Here is a 20417-nt window from a genome sequence, read left to right as displayed (position 1 = left end):
ACGAGTTGGACATGATAAGTAAATATAATATTAGAAAAATAAATAAACAAAAAAAAAACAATATCACTATCTGCTTGTATTTCTTATGTTAGCAAGCTGATGTTCTTCTTCTAATACATTTTTTTATACAAATTAAGAAAATGGAGACCAACATTGTTTCGCACTCGTTAAAATCCACAATGGAAAACGCAATTTGGAAATGTTCTCAAACAGTACCCTTCGAGCCAAAATACAAAATAACAGCTCAGATACTGCAGTACACATATAATGATACGGTGTATGGTGCATCAAGTGAAAATAAAACAAAACAAATACAAGAAATATTGTGCATATATAGATCTATGGAGATAGGGGTGTCAAAAAAGCCCGCCCGGACCGGACCCGGCCCGGACCCGGCTAATCCGGTCCGGGCAAAACCCGGACCGCATGCATATAAAAACCGGATCCGGGTTTGAAATTCTCAAACCCGGACATTTCCGGTCCCGGGTCCGGGTTTAACACAAAAAACCCGGAACCCGGACCGGACCCGGTTTTTTAATAAATTTTAAAAAAATAAATATATTATATATAAATATATAATTATGAATTTATGATATATTGGATGTTATTTAAATTTATTGTGTAATTATTGTGTTTTTGAATTTAATTTATTTATTTTATATATAGATTGAATGAGTTTAAGTTAGAAATTGGATAAATTTAGGTATTAAAAAGTAGATTGAAATAATTTTTATTTATCATTTGTGTAAAATTTGTATTGTTAATGTGTTATATATTTGTATTTGACTATTTTCTTTTTTAAAATTTAAAATTGAATGAGTTTATTTGATTATTTTCTTTTTTAAAATTTGTATTGTTAGAGAAATTAAAAAAAAATTGAAGAAAAAAATTGAAAAAAAATTAAATTTATCACATGCGGGTTTAAAAAGCCCGGATCAAAACCCAGACCCGGAAAGTGCCGGGCTCAAGCCCGGACCGCACCCGGAAAAACCGGATTTTAACCCGGGTCCGGGTTTGCATTTCTCTCATCCGGTCCGGTCCCGGGCAACACCAAAACCCGGACCGGACCCGGATTTTGCCAAGCCTATATGGAGATTTGAGAACGGTAGTTTCAACCATGCAAATTCCAAGGTAATTCACATTTCATACATTTTCATCAAAATGTTGGTTTTACAATTAAACCAATTTTCTTTTCATTGTTTCTCTTGAGTTATAGCATCATCAATATACAGTTAACCAAAACAACACTATAATTGAGCACCATTGACAGCAACAATTGGTGCATCAATACTTGCAAGATCACTATTCTTGATAATAGCCGAAGTCAAAAATAGAAACAAAAAAAAAAACATTAATACTATATAACCAAAATGGCTAAGATTGGACAATACCTGAATTTACCACTAATCTAGAATAACCGACCCCTACAGCCTTCTGCCCCACAGTAGCACACCATCTGTTTTACCTTCCCATCCGGACCATGGACACTATCTAGTTCATACCCATAGTCATAAGTAAGCTCCTATAGATCAGCAAGAACAATGTTAAGTTCAAATTCTAGTCTTAAATGGTAAGACTAGATTGAAAGAAAGTTCAAGCTGATACATTGCCGAAAAAAGAATGATAAGTTAGAGCTTTAAATTCAATTGCTGGCTGAGGTATGTTATTAAAGTTTAAATACTATCTATAGGCCTTTACCTAGAAGTTTAAGTGTTCTAAGTGAGTATGAACAAAAGTCTAAAGAAAATTTGTTTATAATGACCGAGATAAGAAGGAGAACGAGGAACATTGAATAACCTGCAATGGAGGTATGTTGTCTGCTGCGAATAACACCACTCGCGCAAGTTTCAAATCATGATGTGAGCTCAAAACACATTGCACAAATAGATTTGGCTCACAACTATGATTGATGAACCTTGCAACATTTCCAACGGCACCGGCGTCAATGCAGTAATCTGGTGTATTTTCAACTTTCTGATCATCAGGTCGGTCTGAATTATAAATAGTCGAGATGGATACATCACGCAATCGCCTCTGTAATATGAGAATTCAAATGAATAATTATCCCTTGTAGCATAAAAGAAAAAACAAACCTATGAGGATGAAATAACAACTGAGTAGATGAAACAGTTAATGAACATAGCAATTATAAAGAATATATGCATTCATAAATAGAAATTAACAAAATTATTAGTTTTCAGCCATTCATTTCCAATTTAGCCTCTATTCATACATGATGTAAGAGATCTTATCCGAGCAAATACAAAGAAAATAAACAACAATAAAAGAACAAATCTTGGCCATACAAGAACAATGATAAGCACATGGCCTAAGAAAAAGCTTGAGAGAGCCCAGATCTGGAAGGGTCCCTATCCATTCTTAGCTGACATCATCTAATGATTTTATTCTGACAGTGAACTCAAAAAATAATGAGGGAATAAGTATAGAACATTGAGAGGGCAAAAATGTTATAAATGGAAGATAAACATGCATGCTGATTGTTGCCCTAAGTCCTGCAATGAGTTATAGATAAAATAATGAATTAATTTCACAAAATTATACCCACCTGAAATTACTATTGCAGAAGCCATAAAACTGGGTTACAGGGAAAAAAAATTGTATTGCATTGCCAGTAAAGGAGTGCACAACCATCAGAAAAGTCAGTCATTAATATTGTCTGTACTTTAAAGTTTAAACCTGACAGACTTAATTACTGAACCACTTGACTATGAAAGTGATTGAATTACACAAAAATGAAAAAAAAAATGAAATATGCACTAAAGAACTCTAACAGTACCTCTCTTCCACCAAGCCCCCTCATTGTTTGCAAGCAATCAATGTCAAAAATAAAATTATTCTCATTATCGCACGCATTATCAAGATCTTCTGTCCTCCTGAGTACTCCTATATATTCACAGACAGGTGCCCCAGCAGGTATAAAATCCCAAGATCTAACAGCCCACCCTTTCTTTGGAGTACGATAGACCTGTTACATTCACTAATTTAGCATGCCTAAACATGCAATGAAGAAAACCATTCTACACAAGGAATAACAAAATACAAAGTCACAGTGGCAAACCTCGAGCCGATACTTCAACCCTCTCTGAGATGTTCGGTTGATGCAATCAGGACCACACCCACATTTTGGACCACATTCAAATACAACAGCCTTCGCCTCAACTAATCTGGTGGTACAAAAACAAAAATAGTATCAGATAGGAAGGCATATGAATAAACCAGCGATAAACCATCCTGCATAGGAAATTTTACCTGCCACCATCACGATGCACATATGGAAAGTCATAATGCTTAGAGTCAGTACTATTTAGCTTGGCGCACGAACAGTCATGGGAATTTAAGCAATTTCCTCTGCAATCACATCCAATAGCAGTAGTTGGAAGCTTTACACCTTTTGCAACTTGCATTGACTTGCAATATGTGAAACCTGAAATTTTGACAACTTAGCACCGAAAAGAAAAGATAATTCTAATATATATAAAATATCTTTCTTGTTGAAAGTCAGAGATTATAGCCTAATTTTGTGTACATGTATTTATTCTTTCCTTGTATAATTTATTTTTCTTAATTTCCTATAGCTTCCTATTAGACCAATGAAAACTTACGTTAGGTGCAATTATAAAGAGGCAGGGGCACTTTAGTAATTTTGTTATTAATTAGGGTTCATGTATAAATAAGAGATTATGAAGTCACTTAGGGTTTATGTTGAGTTTTGTCAAATGTTAAGAACAATTAGGAGATTTGGGAGAGATTGACCTACCTCTCGAATTGTAAGTCATGATTGTTCTTTTTTTATTCAATCAATAATAAATCAGCCCTAATTTAGCCCCAAGTCCTATCAAAGTGGTATCAGAACAAGAATCCTAAGACAATGGCAGCAAAGAAAGTGGACGCGCTTGAAGAAAAATTAGAGGCGAAGATTGGATCGCTCAAGGCCACCATTGATGAGCAATTTAATAACGTTCAACAAAAATTTCAATCCCTTGAAGCCATGTTGTTGAAATTGACAAAACTCCACCACAACCCACCGCTGGCAGTATCAACAGGCCAAGGCAATGTGGTGGGAGAAAAATCTGGCGACACAAAACCCATGCTCAGCAACGGCATAGAGGGCGGAGAGCTGAAAACCACCAATCTTACACAGCCAGGGACAACAGTTCACGACGGATTTGGTGGCGGGGAGGTCAGCCTAGGGAACTTACGACCTAGGGGAGCATTTCCTGGCATTGCCCGTGGCAAAGGAGGCTGGGTTGCGGCTGAGGCCGGTGGACCTAAGGGTTACGCAGCTGGTGGAGGCAATTTAAGGTTGGGAATCAATGTTTCGGCATCAGAATGAGGCAGAGCTGCTGTGGGCTGGGGTAGGCTGGATTTTGGCTTGGGCAGGGTGATTTTGGGTCTAGACAGGTTGGATTTAGGGGCGGATGGCCAACAGGAGGGGTTACCGGCGAGAAAGAGAGCGGTTATGATCGGAATGCAGCTGGGCGAGGGATTTCAGCCCAATATGGGGCTGGGCAAGGAGAATTTTGGGCCGGGCCTTCGGGATTTGCGGAAATTGGAGTAAATTCGGAAGGTTGGAGACCTTCAATGGCGCGAAATTGGGCGGGGCTGACTCAATTTGGAGCAGATTTTAAGACAAGGAAACTAAAAATGCCTATTTTCAAAGGCAAGGATTCCTATGGATGGGTGCATAGGGTTGAGCGCTATTTCGCAATCAATGAACTCTCAAAAAAGGAAAAACTGATGGCGGCGGCATTATGTTTGGAGGGAAAGGCCCTTGTGTGGTTTTAGTGGCAAGAACAACGACAATCATTGAGATCGTGGGGTGAATTTAAGGACCGGCTGTTGGAGAGGTTTCGGGCCACTCAAGAGGGAGATTTGCACGAACAATTTTTTGTCCTGATTCAGGAGAGAACGGTCATGGAGTATAGGGAGAAGTTTGAGTTGCTATCGGGGCATTTAGTGGGAATCTCGAAGGCGGTATTGGAAGGGAATTTTATGAAGGGACTGAAGCCAAAAATTGGAGCCTCGCTATGCTCGTTAATGTTGAGAGGGTTAGGGGAGTCAATGAAGTTAGCACATATGATTAAGGATAAGAACACGGTAGAACGAGTTCATAGGAGCAGTTTAGTCGATTTTTCATACCGAAACAGCACACCATTGGTAGGACAGAAAACCCAAACTTTGGGTTTCAACGAGAGTTCCAAAGTACACCATCGAGAAGCTAAAAAATGCAAATAATGGATTTGCAAAGAGATTCCCAAAGAGATCGGGTTAGTGGGGTACAACAAGGGGTGACTTTCAAATGCCTCACAGAGATAGAGATTCAAGATAAGAGGGAGAAGGGGTTGTGTTTTCGATGCGATGAGAAATTTTCACCGAGGCATCGATGTAAGGATGAATCACTACAAGTCCTGACTGTGTGTGATGAAAAAGAAGGTGAAGAAGAAGAAGGAAGAAGACGCAACAGTTTCCTAGATTTCACCTTGAGGATAAGGTGTCTTTTTGGAAGGAGAGTAATGTTAGACCAATGAAAACTTATGTTAGGTGCAATTATAAAGAGGCAGGGGCACTTTAGTAATTTTAAGGGCGGAGGGCAGTTTAGTAATTTTATTATTAATTAGAATTCATGTATAAATAAGAGATTATGGAGTCACTTAGGGTTTATGTTGAGTTTTGTCTAATGTTAGGAACAATTAGGAAATTTGAGAGAGATTGACCTACCTCTTGAATTGTAGGTCGGGATTGTTCTTTTTTTATTCAATCAATAATAAATCAGCCCTAATTTAGCCCTAAGTCCTATCACTTCCTCATATAGCCTAGTCAGACTAGTATATAATGTAAAGATTGCAACTTCTATGAATAATTTCCCAATATTTTTTCTCATCGTATTAAAGCCCACATTAGGGTTTTTGGGCAAGTTTTTTATCCACGAATTTTCAGCCGCCAATACCTTTAGGGTTTTATCTTATTCTGTGACTTTAAAATTCTTATTTAAAATGTCAAATGTTAGCGAATCCAACCCCGGTGTCAATGTTAAACATGTTCAAGCCAATAGTTGATAATCTGTCATTGCATATTACAACTCACAAATTGAATGGCCAAAATTTTTGCAATGGTCGCGGTATGTGAAGTTGTATGTGAAGAGAAAAGGTAAAATAGGCTATCTTGATGGGTCAATAAACATACCAAAGGCCGACAACCCTTCATATAAAATATGGAAAGAACAAAACTCTATGGTAATGTCATGGCTTATTAATTCAATGGATCCTCACAATAGTCAGTCATTTCTTTTCTTACCATCAGTACAAGATTTATGGAGTGCAATCACAAAGACAAATTCTGATCTAGGAAATACTGCACAATAGTACGAACTTAAGAGTCGTATTCATGAAACCAAACAAGGAAGTGACACTGGGACTGCATATTACAATATCATGAATAGCTTATGACAAGAATTGAATTTGTACTATGATGGAGAATGGAATTGTAGAGATGACAGTAAAAAATTTAAGAGGTTACAAAAGGAGAAGGTGTTTGAATTTTTGGCTGGTCTAAAACTAGATTTGGATGAAGTTAGAGGATGAGTACTAAGCAGAGAACCTCTTCCCACAATTAGGGAAGTCAATGCATATGTGAGAAGGGAAGAATGTAGAAGAAAGATAATGATGTGCAATAATGATGAGCAACTCTAATACTGATAATTCTTCCTTGATTACTTGTGCTATTGATTTAGCATTGGTAAGTGAACAAAAAAATGAGCAAAAAGAAAAATGATAAGGATAAACTTTGGTGTGATTATTGCCGTAAGCTGAGACATACCAAAGAGTTTTGTTGGAAGCTCCATGGAAGGCCACAAAACTCAAGGGTAATAAGTCTTCTGGACAAAATTCAAAGGGCTTTCAAGCTGCGACTAATAACGCCAATGCAAACACCTTCTAATCTAGCCCAAGCAAGTAATTTTCTAAATGCTTTCGGTATCTCTTCAAATACTTCTTGCCCTTGGATCATTGATTCAAGGGCAACCGATCATATGACTGGTTTGGCCAACTTATTCTCTACTTACATACCTCTTTTTGGTAAACAAAAGGTGAAAATGGCTAATAGGTCTCTTTCTTCAGGAAAAGGTTCAATTTCAATTTCTAAAACAATGATCTTAAATCAATGTTGCAAGTCCCTAATTTGTCTTATAATCTTTTGTCTGTCAATAAACTTACAAAAGACCTGAACCGTATGGCTAAATTTTCTGCTTCCAATTGTGAATTTCAGGACCTGTGTACAGGGAAAAAGATTAATAGTGCTAAAGAGGTGGATGGACTTTACTATTTCGAAGAGGAGCCTAAAGCTTTGAGTAATCTATCCTTAGTTGACAAAATTGTTTCTCAAGTGCCTAGTGAGAATGAAATTAGATTAATGCATCTCAGATTAGAACATCCAAATTTTTCATATTTAAAGTTGTTCCCAACATTATTTAAGAATAAGAGTGACATCAATTCAAAATGTCAAGTGTGAATTGTCCAAGCATCATTGTACTCATTTTCCTGGCCAAACTTATAAAGTTTCACAACCTTTCTCTCTTATACATAGTGATGTAAGGTGTCCTCTTCGTTTTGCCAATAATTTCGGAGTTAAGTGGTTTGTCAATTTTATTGATGATCATGCTTGAGTTTATTCGGTGTATTTAATAAAAAAAAAAGTTTGAAGTTTCTAAAACTTGCCAAATCTTCCATAAAGAGTGTGTTTGGGAGTGAGGTGCTATAACTTTTAAACTGCAGCTGCTGTAGAGTAAAAACTATAGTTGTTGAGTAAAAGCTGGAAAAAAAAAAATATGCTAAACTACCAAAGCCCAACTATAAGTGTTACCAAACACCTTAGTAGCTGGGCTTTGGCAGCCCAGCTACCTCACACTCCCAAATAGGCTCAAAGTGGTTCAAACCCAATTTCAAGCAAAAAGTCAAGTGTTTTGAACTAACAATGGCAAAGAATTTTTTTCTTCTATGTTGGGAAATTATTTGACTAAGAATGGAATTGTTTATCAATCCTCTTTTGTTGATACCACCCAACAAAATAGAGTTGCAAAAAGAAAAAATAGACAATTACTTGAAGTTGCTTAATCTTTAATGCTTACCATGGAAGTACCAAATTATTTGTGGTGTAAAACGGTTTCAATTGCCCGTTATCTCAAAAATAAATTGCCTACTAGTACTTTGAAGTTTAAAACTCCAACCAAACTTCTTCAGCAACTTTATTCCATATCTCGGTCCTTTAGTTCTCTTCCTCCTAAAGTTCTTGGGTGTGTTGCTTTTGTTCATGATAAGAATCATCATAAAAGTAAGCTTGATCCTAGGTCTCTCAAGCGTCTGTTTTTGAGTTATTCTCCTATACAAAAAGAGTACAAGTGTTTTCATCCTCCAATTAGGAAATATTTTGTAACCATAGAAGTGACCTTTTTTGAAACTAAGCCTTATTTCTCCAAAACCTCTCTTTACGAGGAGGAATATAATATCAAAGATCAGTTTCTTAAATCTTTTCCAAAACCCACACACTTAGGTGAGCCATATTTTAGAGATAATATCACAAATTCAACTTCTCCTTTGATAGTTTGCTCTTCACAAAATTTGCCACCTTCCAATAACAATCAGCAAGAGGAACAACATTGCTCTTCCCCACAAAAACAACCAAACCCAACTGATGAACAGCAAGTTTCTTCACAAATTCAACCATCCACCGAACAAAATCAAGATGATGCTCAAAAGCTAAAGGAGTATTCTCGATGAAATAAAACAGTTTGACAGAATTGCAAGATTTATTCTCAAATGTGGATATTGACAAAACCATAGTGATCATACCATGTTTTTTAAGCATGGTAAAAAAGATAAGCTCGTTGTCCTTATTGTGTATGTGGATGATATTATCTTGACTGGAAGTGACAGAGATGAAACTGAAAGACTTAAGATGTTAACTAAAGAGTTTAAAACTATAGACCTAAGTTCTCTGAAATATTTCCTCATAATTGAAGTGGCTAGGTCTCGCAAAAGGATATTTGTCATAAAGGAAATATATTTTGGATCTCTTGAAAGAAATTGGAATGTTAAGATGCAAACCTAGCAATGTTCTTATAGAATCCAATCATAGACTTGGGGCAAGCACTAAAAGTAGTTTGGTTAATAAGGTACAATACCAAAGGTTAGTTGGAAAGTTAATCTATTTGTGTCATACTCATCCAGACATTACATTTACCATAGGCATTGTGAGTCAATTTATACATTCTCCTAATGTAGAGTGCATGGAAGCTGTGTTTAGGATACTGAAATATTTGAAGATATCTCTAGGAAAAGGCATTTTATTCTCTATGAATAATCACCTAAGGGTTGAGGCATATACAGATGCGGATTGGGCTGGATCTTTTGTTGATAGAAAGCCAACATCGGGTTATACATTTGTTGGGGGAAATCTAGTTACTTAGAGAAGCGAGAAACAATGAGTGGTTGCAAGATCAGGTGTTGAAGCTGAGTTTAGACAATGGCATTGGGGATTTGCGAGCTAATGTGGCTGAGAATGTTTCTAATGGAGTTAAAAGTGTGGAAAACTGGATCAATGAGACTGTACTGTGATAATAAAGCTGCCATTAATATTGGTCATAGTCCAGTCCAACATGATAGGACAAAACATATTGAGATTGATAGGTACTTTATCAAAGAGAAGCTGTAGAGAGGGTTGATATGCATTCCATATGTTACTACTCAAAAGCAAGTAGCTAATATTCTCACCAAGGGATTATCAAAACAAGTCTTTCAATCACAGAATTCCAAGCTGGGAATGAAAGATATCTTCGAGCCAACTTGAGGGGAGTGTTGAAAGTCAAAGATTATAGCCTAATTTTGTGTACATATATTTATTCTTTCCTTATATAGTTTATTTTTCTTAATTTCCCATAGCGTAATTATGTAGCCTAGTCAGACTAATATATAATGTAAAGATTGCAACTTCTATGACTGAGGAATATTTTCCCAATATTTTTTCTCATTTGTAATCCACAAAACAAAAATTAATAAATAAAGGTACCCATATGAAGCAATGACATTTACTAAAATTAGTAGGAAAAGGAGAAATACAATTCAATAAATGAAAGATGATTAAATCACATGATGAATGCTAAAACTCGACATAAATGGGAAAATTAAAAACTAAAAGAAGGAGATTAGCAGTCCTCTTTCATAGGTGGATTTAAACAACAAGCCAACAAGAATGGATCTTTCTCCAATCAAGTGAAAGAGAATTTAGCCATGTGCATTTCAACAATCCAAAGATAAACAAACAGCTCATTTTGGGCATGTTAACATGCTCAATAAAGTTATTCAAAACTTGAGGCCAATCAAAGACAAACACCTACATGTTTACATCACAAAAACGAGCACAGAACCAATAAAGTACTCTGTGCACATCACTGAGATGAAAAACCAAAGAAATTTGACCTAATAACAAAATGCCTACAAAGAATGTAGTTAAGCATTTCTTATCATGACATGCTAAAAAGGAAACCAGTAATCCTATCACTTTTTAAATCAAATATAATTCTTATCACAAATATAAAATTTGGTTAGAGAACCTAGAATTTACATACATAGAGGATGTGGGTGACAAGGAATGCCAGAATGTTGAAATACAAGCCTCTTTTCAGTATCCAATAGGACATTAATTTCACTACAAACTCTAAGAAGGGTATGGGACATAAATTTATAAATCTCAACATCTTTTTATTCTCTTTCTCTTTTCAAATAACACGTCCTTGATATATAAAATAGAGATGCCTGTGCACTTAACTGTGTTATACTTTGTTATGGAACATTTAAGTCACTCAAAAAATTGAAATAAAACATAAGTAACCAAGTAAATAATGCCAAATGTCTCAGTCAACTCTGCAATTTTTTTGATACAAAAGTAATAATTAAATTGCAGCAACAGCTTACCTGTGGGCGCAACAGGTGGATCATCAACCAAATTGGTAGCAGGAATTGGAAAAGCCTCTTGACCCCCCGAAATGTCCTCACAGACCAACCTATGCCAATAAAAGAATGGGATAAAATTACATTTCAAATATGTGATGTCATAAACACTATTCTAAATAAACAACAATTCTTTTGATACCCGCGAATTTCAGACAGAGACTGAGGTACACGTCCATTAATGAAGCGAACCTGTGATTACAGAGAACAAACATCTGAATATCAATATCAGGATGGTCACTAGTCCGTCATGCAAAACAAATCATCAAATATAGGTATCAAAGAAAATTTAGCACCACAAAATGAAATGCAAAATCCAACAAAATATAAAACAACATCCAGAAGTATGAAAATTGCAACCAGAAACATAGACAAAAACCTGATTAGTTGTCAGTATTGGTTGCCCTTCAAGCCGCCTCAGGCGGTATTTAAAGACAGTAAATCCAGAAAGGCCCTTTTCTGCCCAGTACTTAACAACCTGCAAACAGAAAAAGCCCAGTAGACTCCATGAAATAGGTCTAGCATATTGTATACACTGTATAATTAAAAGTTCACATTGTGAAAAATCTGGTCTGTTTTTTTTTTTTTTGGTTGGTTTTTGCTAGAAACAAAAGATTATATATTGAACTGGTCATATTACAACAGAAAAATTAAATACAACATAATAGGATTCAGGCAGTCATCCAAAGTCACATTAAAAGGGTTATTATGAGCCCCAGCAGCAATTTTCTACGGAATACTATTAAGTCATTTTCCATGAAGGATTTGAGTTCAAGAGCTGGCTATCCCCTATTCAACTTATTCGAACATAGATCAAGCTCATTATAGATGAGCAATCACACGCATGGTTAAGTAGTATGCTGTGTGGCCTTCTTTCAGGACCATTGCTTCATCTGCTATCACTGTATCAAAAACTTAAGTAGATCAGAAAGCCCAGCAACAATATGAAAACTCTAATCAACAATAGTATTTAAACACCAGTATCCCCAGAATACAAGGCTGAATTTAGTTCATACACTTGTCTCTGATCCAAACACAAACAAAAGAATTGTGAACATTTTAGGATCTGCAGGTTAGACAAACTCTAATACCATGTCAAAACACCATTAATATCCCAAAAAGCTTAAGCTGAAGTGCTGAAAGACAGAACTCAACTCTAGCCCAAAAACAATATTCACAGCATGCCCAAAAAGAGAATATTACAATCTAATTCACTAATAAAAGCCTAGTAACAACATGGCCAGATAAACAAGGAAGTGAAAGCAACACTGATTTGGCCAAACTAAATAATTTTCAACTCTGATTAATCTTGATCGGCCAACTCCATCATACATGCAGAGAAGGGTAGCAAGATTCTTAACAAAAGATAACTTTTTAACCATTCAAATGTCCATAGCAATTGATTGGACTATTGAGCACAGTTTTGGTCCTAACTTCAAAATAAAACCATTAACCACCAGGAAAGAAATATGCTACAGTTTGATTATTAGCATCTCTTATAATCTTAGTGTTCACCAATTCCTCAGTAAACATTATTGAATGCCGAAAAATGCAGAAACACAAATGTCATTGGCAAATATACAGAACGACATTAAAGTTTAATTTGAGAAAACACCTTGTATAAGCCATCATATGTGTACACTTTGCCTGTGTAACTACTAGAACAGTCATGACCACGAATTACTCTGACCGGCAAATCTTGGTCCACACAGTTCTGCAATCAAAAGCAGACAAAATTAAAGATAATTCAGGTACCATACCACAGTACCTACACTACAACATACATTGTTAATGTGCATAAGATTTGACCAATTGTTATTATTAGGCACTATTGCTTTAAATTTTAGAAAAAAAAGTTGAAATAGATTGCATTTCTTTAAAGATACCAAACAGATAGTGTAAAATGGGTGAAATGTATCTATCAAGTCAATTTGTGTCAATATACAAAAAATGACCAGTTTCTTAAACGTGTCTAATTGTGTCATGTCTGTCACCCGTTTGATAAACAGGTTGTAATGGTCATAGTTGTGTTTTACCTCTTAATTGACTAATTAGGGGATCATAACCATGTAGAACAAATTTTTGCTATAACTTACACTTAACATGAGACCCAAAAAATAAAAAATAAAAATGCCAATGCAGATAAACTCAAGAGCAGCCCAAAGACATTGGGAGCCATTTTTGGAAAAATAATTTGATAAATACTTGAAAGAGAATCATTTTGCTATCGTTGCTTTTCAAAAAAGTTTTCATAATATGACCAAATGTGTACTAAGAACTTAAAAGACTTTTAGTCTACAATGCTCAAAAAGTAATTAGCAAAACATTGATTTTTCTTTTAATAAATCTCCCCAAAGTGAGCGAGCACTGGAATTAATAAAACAAAAAGGAAATATCCAGGCAAGGGGACAACAAAAAGGCCCCCCTTAAGAACAAAAGAAAAGTACATCAAAACATTGCCTTAAGTTTCCTTAAAAGGACAAACCAGTTACAGCAAGTAATAACTGCATTCATTGAGAGCAATAAAGAGTAAAGATCTAAAATAGTTATTCATAAAATCAGCATCAATTAGTCTCGAAAAATTATATCAAATATAGTTTTCTTTATAAAGAAAAAGCATTTTCCATGATAAAAAAATAGCCAATACATTATAACTTAAACAAAAAGGCCTTTTAGATCATGGATCTATGATTGCAGATCTATGGTTCACTTTTGTAATCCTTTTTTGCATCTTATATTATTCTAGAAAAGTTTCTCTGCTTCCTTTCGAAAGGAAAAAAGTAAACTTTAAACAAGCCAAAATCAATATTCCTATGTAAAAGGAGTACGAGAGAAACTGTTGTCATATGATTTCATTACTGCAAAAATGGATAAAAAATGTAGCATGGTTGCGAGGGTGCTAGTTTATTGGTAAAATCTCTTATGAGTGGTACACGAGGTTTAGGGCTTCACCAAGCTCACATGGATGGAAAGGGATTTCGGTTGCCTTCACCATGCTCACATTGTTGCCATATTATTGTAGGGAATCTAGGGCAGAGAGTCAGTTTAGCATTTACATATTAGCAATAAATGCTATGACACAATTTTTAGTCCCTAGTGACGAAAAGATATCCAGGGAAGATGAAACACAAAATATTTATCTAGAGGAAAAAAATAAGTACAAACCTTTAGTGCCAAATTACCGCGTTCCAACTTTTGATCTCGAATTTGACGCTTATCACCAGTTAAATTATGTCCTCCTTGACCAGTATACACAACATCCTCAGCATTATCTAAATCATCTTCATACATGCCAGACAAGACTATGGCTACAGCAAGTGGGAATGTATAATTTTTGTAATCCTGAAATTGAGGGAGGTGAATGACATAAAAGGAAGTGATTCAGTGTAATGACAAGGAGAAAAAGAACGGTATCATGTAGTCTAATTATTCAATATAGAAAAGACTCAAAAGGATTGACTTTATCCTTGGTAGATAATAACAAAAAATAGAACCCCCAATCAAGAACACATTGCAAAGGGAAAGGAAAATTGGGGGAAAGGGGCAGCGGCGGGTGGGAAAAAGATGATTACTAGAAAACCAAAGAATCTCCTCAAAAAGTTTCCAGGTATCCTCGATTTCCCTCCAAATAAAATTAAATTTAAAAAAAAAAAGGTATCAATATTTTTCTTGCACATGAGCCCCACAAGATAGTGGTTCTCTCCTTCTACTAAAGTCAAGAACTCTTTTGATAAAGATACAATAAGAAGTACAGCCACATCAAACGGAGATTAAAAGCCTTAAAGTTGTTGAGTCAAAGATGTGTGCTAATGAGGCACTGCAAGATAAGGTCCTTGACCAATGCTCTAAACTCTAAACATCTCTCTTGCACATTATGCATCACTGAAAGACACAATTTATCCCAGTAATCTTCTTTAAGCAATCACTTAAACCACTTGACCTACAAGCCTAAACAGTTAAACTTTTAGGTAAGGAGCACAATTATAATATTTACGGTTTCATCAAAGTTCATCTTTCTATGATCTTATTCTTACAATAAACTTTTGCTCTTATCAAACTGATCAAAAAGAAGTTCAATTATCACATAGAAAAAAACCCTTTAAAGATTTCATAAACATCATATACTCCTTAGATAAGATTCCTCTCCAAATAAGATTCCTATGCAATTTAAGATTCAATTTACACTATGATGAGGAGGTGAGATCAGTACAAGTTTGTCTATGATTAAGAGTCTGGACTTCAAAGCCGAATAGTCTTAAAGCCATGAGCCAAAAATACGTTCATCAAACTTCCATAGTATTAACAGACATGTCATGGTTCACCAGTAACTTAAATCCATGGAAACAAATTAAAGATAGGATATACACAAATGCCTCTGACTTCCCAAAACTTTATCATAGCCCCGTTACCAACAAAGTAAAAAATTTGGATGGAACTACATAAATCCTCAAGAGTACTTCGGGAAGAAGAGAAGAGGAACCGCCAACTTATACATCAAAAGGCCATTTATAAACGCCCACACATCTACTTCAAAGGAATTTTCACATAAAGAAGCCCTTCATCCCATCCTTAAATTCTCAATATTCATACAAGTCTAATTGAAATTGAGCAGTAAGTAATAATGTACAGTTAATCACGCATAGTTTCACAGTCCAAATAAAGGTTAAAGTATATCCAATGACCTGCAAATAAAATAATATAGAATAGGGTTAAAAGACACTTAACAAACACCCTTCTTCTGAAACATAATTCAATACAAATTGGAAACAAACTACACATAAAAGGAATGTGCATTAATATCCAATTATACTCCTTTTCAGATATCCCAAATCTCAGAGAAAAATGTGTTACCCCTTTGTAGGACATCCCCATATAATCAATTCCATTCAGCCAGTGACTATGAAAACCAACAGCAACCATTTCAGCCCGTGAATAAAACTGATGCCCAACATGAACACCTATCATCGAGAGCAAGTCCAAGACCTTGTTAGCTCAGGTCAAGCTTGTAAAAGAGTTAAATAAGTATATATGATAGCCAATAAAACTCAATAACAGTGAAACACAGCATCATGTTGGCAAAATTTAGTGAAGAAACCAACCTGGAATATCACCAATTCTTTTTGCGGAGTACAATATCTCATTATTTTTCATCATCTGCCAACGAACAATAATTTTTTGAAGGATAGCGGACAAAATACTAATTTACGTAAAAATATTGCAACAATAAACAATAGTTTCAACCATCATTATTTGTTGTTAACGTAGTATATGCTTCTACAAATACAGCAACAGGACAAGATGCAAGTGTTGACAAAAATATAACTACCATCAAGACATTTTGCAAATCTTATGTAACATCATACATAATCCATAGGCAGCAAAAATTAGGGATGTCAACAGAATGTAACTAATTAAGGAAGCTAAAGGTTATAAAATTTTTATCTGCACCTTGAGGCTCTTGTAACAACGCAAATATGCAAGTAAAGTTGCAGCTTTCAAGGTAAGGACAGATTTGTTACATGCAATTAAAATGGTCTTAATACTGAAATTAAAGTAAGACTTCAAATCCAAAACTTGAGCAAATCTATGGACATCAAAATCCTCCATTGTCAAAATCTGCATTAAGGCCTTAAGGGCCAGTTTCAAGCTTCTTGGTCATTTTACAAATATATCATCAAAGGCAATTAACAAATAAATTTAAACCATTGCAGAAAAATACATTCATCTAAACAAGCCGAAAGGTTGAACATAACAAAACAAAACAAAAAAAAAATTACAAACTAGAGACCAGGAATAATAAAATGGCACTTTTGATTGAGAGCAGTGACAATACTGCTGGTATGTGTGCAGCTAAGACTCTAAAAAAGCCTTTAGCCCATCAAATATAGACTTGCCTTGGATACTGCCTTTAAATCAGGTCGCTTGGCCTTGTTTTTAGCCTCGTCTTCAGGCACATCTCCTTTCTGCAGAAATTTTGTCATCAGTCGTCACTATCGAATATCCAAAAGCCTATGGACCAAGACTCAGCAAATTTATATCCAGCTTTCTGTATTTATATGCAAATTAACTTTCAATAAACGTATAATTGAAACTTTGATAAACAACATCACAACTCAGATATTGACTTCAAATTGCATAAAATAGGCAAAAAAATTCAACCCTGCTTAATCAGACACTCAATTTCAGGAGGAATAACTTAATTCCAGTTGGAAATAAGCAAATAATAATTGGTAAATTGGAAGAGACTGAAATGCCTAGATTGACATGATAAATGTACATACTACAACTAACTAGTCTAAAAACTTTGCCCACAATAAAAGTTGTTTGATTTCTAAGCCCACCACAAGTTTCAAGCCATCAAACTAGAATTTCAAGACAGAAATTTACATGAAACATTGGTTATCACATCAAAATTCTGACTTGTAACTGATCTGAAATCAAAGTTTCTTCAAAATTCTGTTATTTGATACCATTTATGCTCCTGCATTGATTGCCAAATATTTTAGGATCCAATGAAAGAGAACGTGAAGACAGTATCTGGAGAAGGGCTTTCTGTCAAGTATTGTTACAAATACTAAGAACTCTTTGCAGGATTAGGACTAAGGCTGCTAAGAGATTGGATTGGAGAAGCATATGAGAATATTCTTATGCAATTCAGATCACCTAATGTCATGCAATCTGGTGACTCATTCTAAGTGTGAAATAGAAGTGGGTTATTTATAGAAGAAAAATTTGGCTATATTAGGAAAATTGCTATGCTATTAATTTTGGAAGACATATCTTTTGGCATTGTGTAATTTGAAGTAATGTATCCACTATAAGTGTTTGAACACTATCAAAGATTCGAAAGACTAAATGACTTCTGGAAGAAGACCTATGATGTGTTATTCTCCTTAACTATATGTTATTTGCAAATGAAACTTAAAGCATAAACCATCTTCTTCTACTGGCCATTAGCTCAAATATTATGGAATGCTCCCACCTTGGAAGCTATGTTGAAATGGTTATTCTGATTTCCATGTCTTGGATTATTAAGAAATTTTGTGCTCTTGGTTAAGGGAAGAAAGTTCCCATAATTGGACATCATCTTTTGAATAGTAGTAGGGTAAAAACGACCGTATACAAACTGATATTAAACATAGTTGACATTTTTTAGTGGTACTAAAGAAAAAAACTATTGTTTAGAAATTCGTGTGGTATAAAAGTACTGGTTAAATGAAAACAAAAACATCAATGTGATTAACAATAATAAATAATGTATTCCTGGTTGCAATCATACAATATTATCAAATCATTTGGTATAAAATAGTTTATACAAAGAATTTGTCTCTCTACTGCTACTTCATTTCAAATTATTTGAATGGAAATAAATAAGTGCATATTTGAAGATTCATTATGCGAGGAACTTCAACATTGAAGGAACATTTTAGCATATTCACAAGTTTTGAAGTCACTTTTGCAAGATTATGTTTCCCTTTATCTACCCTAACAAAAAATATATTTTCTTGTTTAGTTGGTTGATTTTTCAGCAATGTGTTTCTCTCTTTTCGATTCCTTTAATAGCTTGACTTCAATAGTTCTATTGATTCACTTCCATGGAATCTTCATATTAACTTTCTATTTTTAAACCATTAAAAGAATAAGAGTAAACAGATAAAAGAAAATCAACATCAACATCTGCAAGAAATGAAAAAGTTTGAAGCCAATGCTGACCTTAGATTTTGACTTATTTGACTTCTTTGATGCTTTCGAATCAACTTCCACTATCCTGCAACACCTTTGTTCCTCTTCCTACAAACCACAAACAATAAGCATCCGGATTGGAACCAAAAAGTTACAAAAAGAGAACATAACATTAAGCGCGAGTGCTAATTGGTACAAAATGTCTGGTAGCCCAAAATATTATTATTCAACATATTAACCACAAACAATTATCACTCATATTGGAATCCAAAAATACAATGTAGCACATAGTGAGAGCTAATTGGTACAAGAGACATGTGTTTAAACCCAGAGTTTTGGTTTTTAAAGTATTGTGTTATGGAAACTCAAAGCAGGATTCAGACCTTGGACCTTTAAGCAAACACAAGAGATTTCATCAGTTAAGCCAACTAACCAGGACAGAGATTTGCTTAATACTATATTTAGAAAGACTATAAAAAAAATGATGATGATGAGCGGAAAAAACAACTGTTGCTCAATTGTTTTTGGAATCGTCATAAAAATCATTTTTGAACGTTTTCAAAGTTATTAAAAGTTTGATAAAGTTGAAAAATAAAAATTACTTAGTCTATACTCTGTACTATAAGATAAAATAAAAAAACAAAAACAAAAACATTCAAAAAAAATTCAAACAATTCAATAAATGTGTTGTTATACCTATTTGCTAAAAATAAAACGACACACCTGGACTCCTTGAAGATAATACTTGTTAAACAACCTCAGAGTCTCCTTAACTTTAGCATGATCACTCTTCTCAGCAAAATTTACAACATTGCCATCCACCAACTCAGCTCCAGACGACGTCGATTCAACAGAAACTTTCCCTTTCTCTAACTTTTCCTCTTCAACTTCCTCCTCCTTTTCGACATTCTCCGCATCTTTCACCCTCCTTCCTCTTTTATTACTTTTACTGAACGCATTAATAGTACTCTTTTCTTCATCATCAACGTCACCATCATCAACAGCAGCTCCATTATTACCAATAATTTCATCAGTGAGAAGATCAACTCTTCGTTTCACCAAACGCAGCTTCTCCTCCCGTTGCTTCTCCTCTCTTTGCTTCTCTTGAATCCTCGCGCTCACTCTCCTCTGCGCTTTCACTACCACCATCTTCGCCCGGATTTATTGGCGCACAAGTGATTTTTAACTAGGGCTTCCTTCTCTATTATGGAGAGTGAAAATGGCGAAAAAATGAGATGGAGAATCTCAAAGAGTGAGAGAGGAGAGCTGCCAAAAAATGGAAATTTTTTTCATTTTTTATTTTTTAGGAGTGGGCAGAGGGCGCGTGCATTTAAATCGCGATATGTTTGCAAATGTTTTTGTTTTGTCTGTTGTGGCGTTTGCCCGCTCTTTGCATTTTCGGTCTCCCTCCGAAAATTTTTCGTCCCAAGAAGGGCTCCGGATTCGAGAATTTTTGGTTAAACAAAAATTATTTGGTAATACGGCGATTTAAATTACGGGTGAAATTACATCTAAATCCCTACATTCCAAACAAAAATTATTTGGTAATACGGCGATTTAAATTACGGGTAAAATTACATATAAATCCCTATATTCCAAACAAAAGTTATTTGGTAATACGGCGATTTAAATTACGGGTAAAATTACATCTAAATCCCTACATTCTAACGTTTCCTCAAATGAGACTTCTATTTTTCCAAAGATCATCACAAT

At 35.0% G+C, this 20417-nt stretch overlaps 1 protein-coding gene across 1 annotated transcript; it reads right to left on the bottom strand.

Moving 5' to 3' along the window:
- Window positions 1-1124: 1124 nt before the first annotated feature.
- On the bottom strand, window positions 1125-20084 carry LOC102624087 (histone-lysine N-methyltransferase, H3 lysine-9 specific SUVH4). The gene is made up of 15 exons (XM_006468833.4): window positions 19428-20084; window positions 18735-18812; window positions 16916-16984; window positions 16121-16175; window positions 15873-15979; window positions 14187-14363; window positions 12637-12735; window positions 11401-11499; window positions 11164-11213; window positions 10986-11074; window positions 3271-3445; window positions 3080-3185; window positions 2798-2986; window positions 1798-2034; window positions 1125-1522 (listed from the first exon to the last, which is right to left on the bottom strand). Exons 1-15 carry the CDS (start codon window positions 19851-19853, stop codon window positions 1409-1411), a joined length of 2070 nt encoding a protein of 689 aa, XP_006468896.2. The 5' UTR covers window positions 19854-20084; the 3' UTR covers window positions 1125-1408.
- Window positions 20085-20417: the final 333 nt, after the last annotated feature.

The sequence above is a fragment of the Citrus sinensis genome, chromosome 2 (genome assembly GCF_022201045.2).
Source record: "Citrus sinensis cultivar Valencia sweet orange chromosome 2, DVS_A1.0, whole genome shotgun sequence".
Lineage (NCBI taxonomy): Eukaryota > Viridiplantae > Streptophyta > Magnoliopsida > Sapindales > Rutaceae > Citrus > Citrus sinensis.
This window is presented reverse-complemented; position numbering and strand designations above follow the sequence as displayed.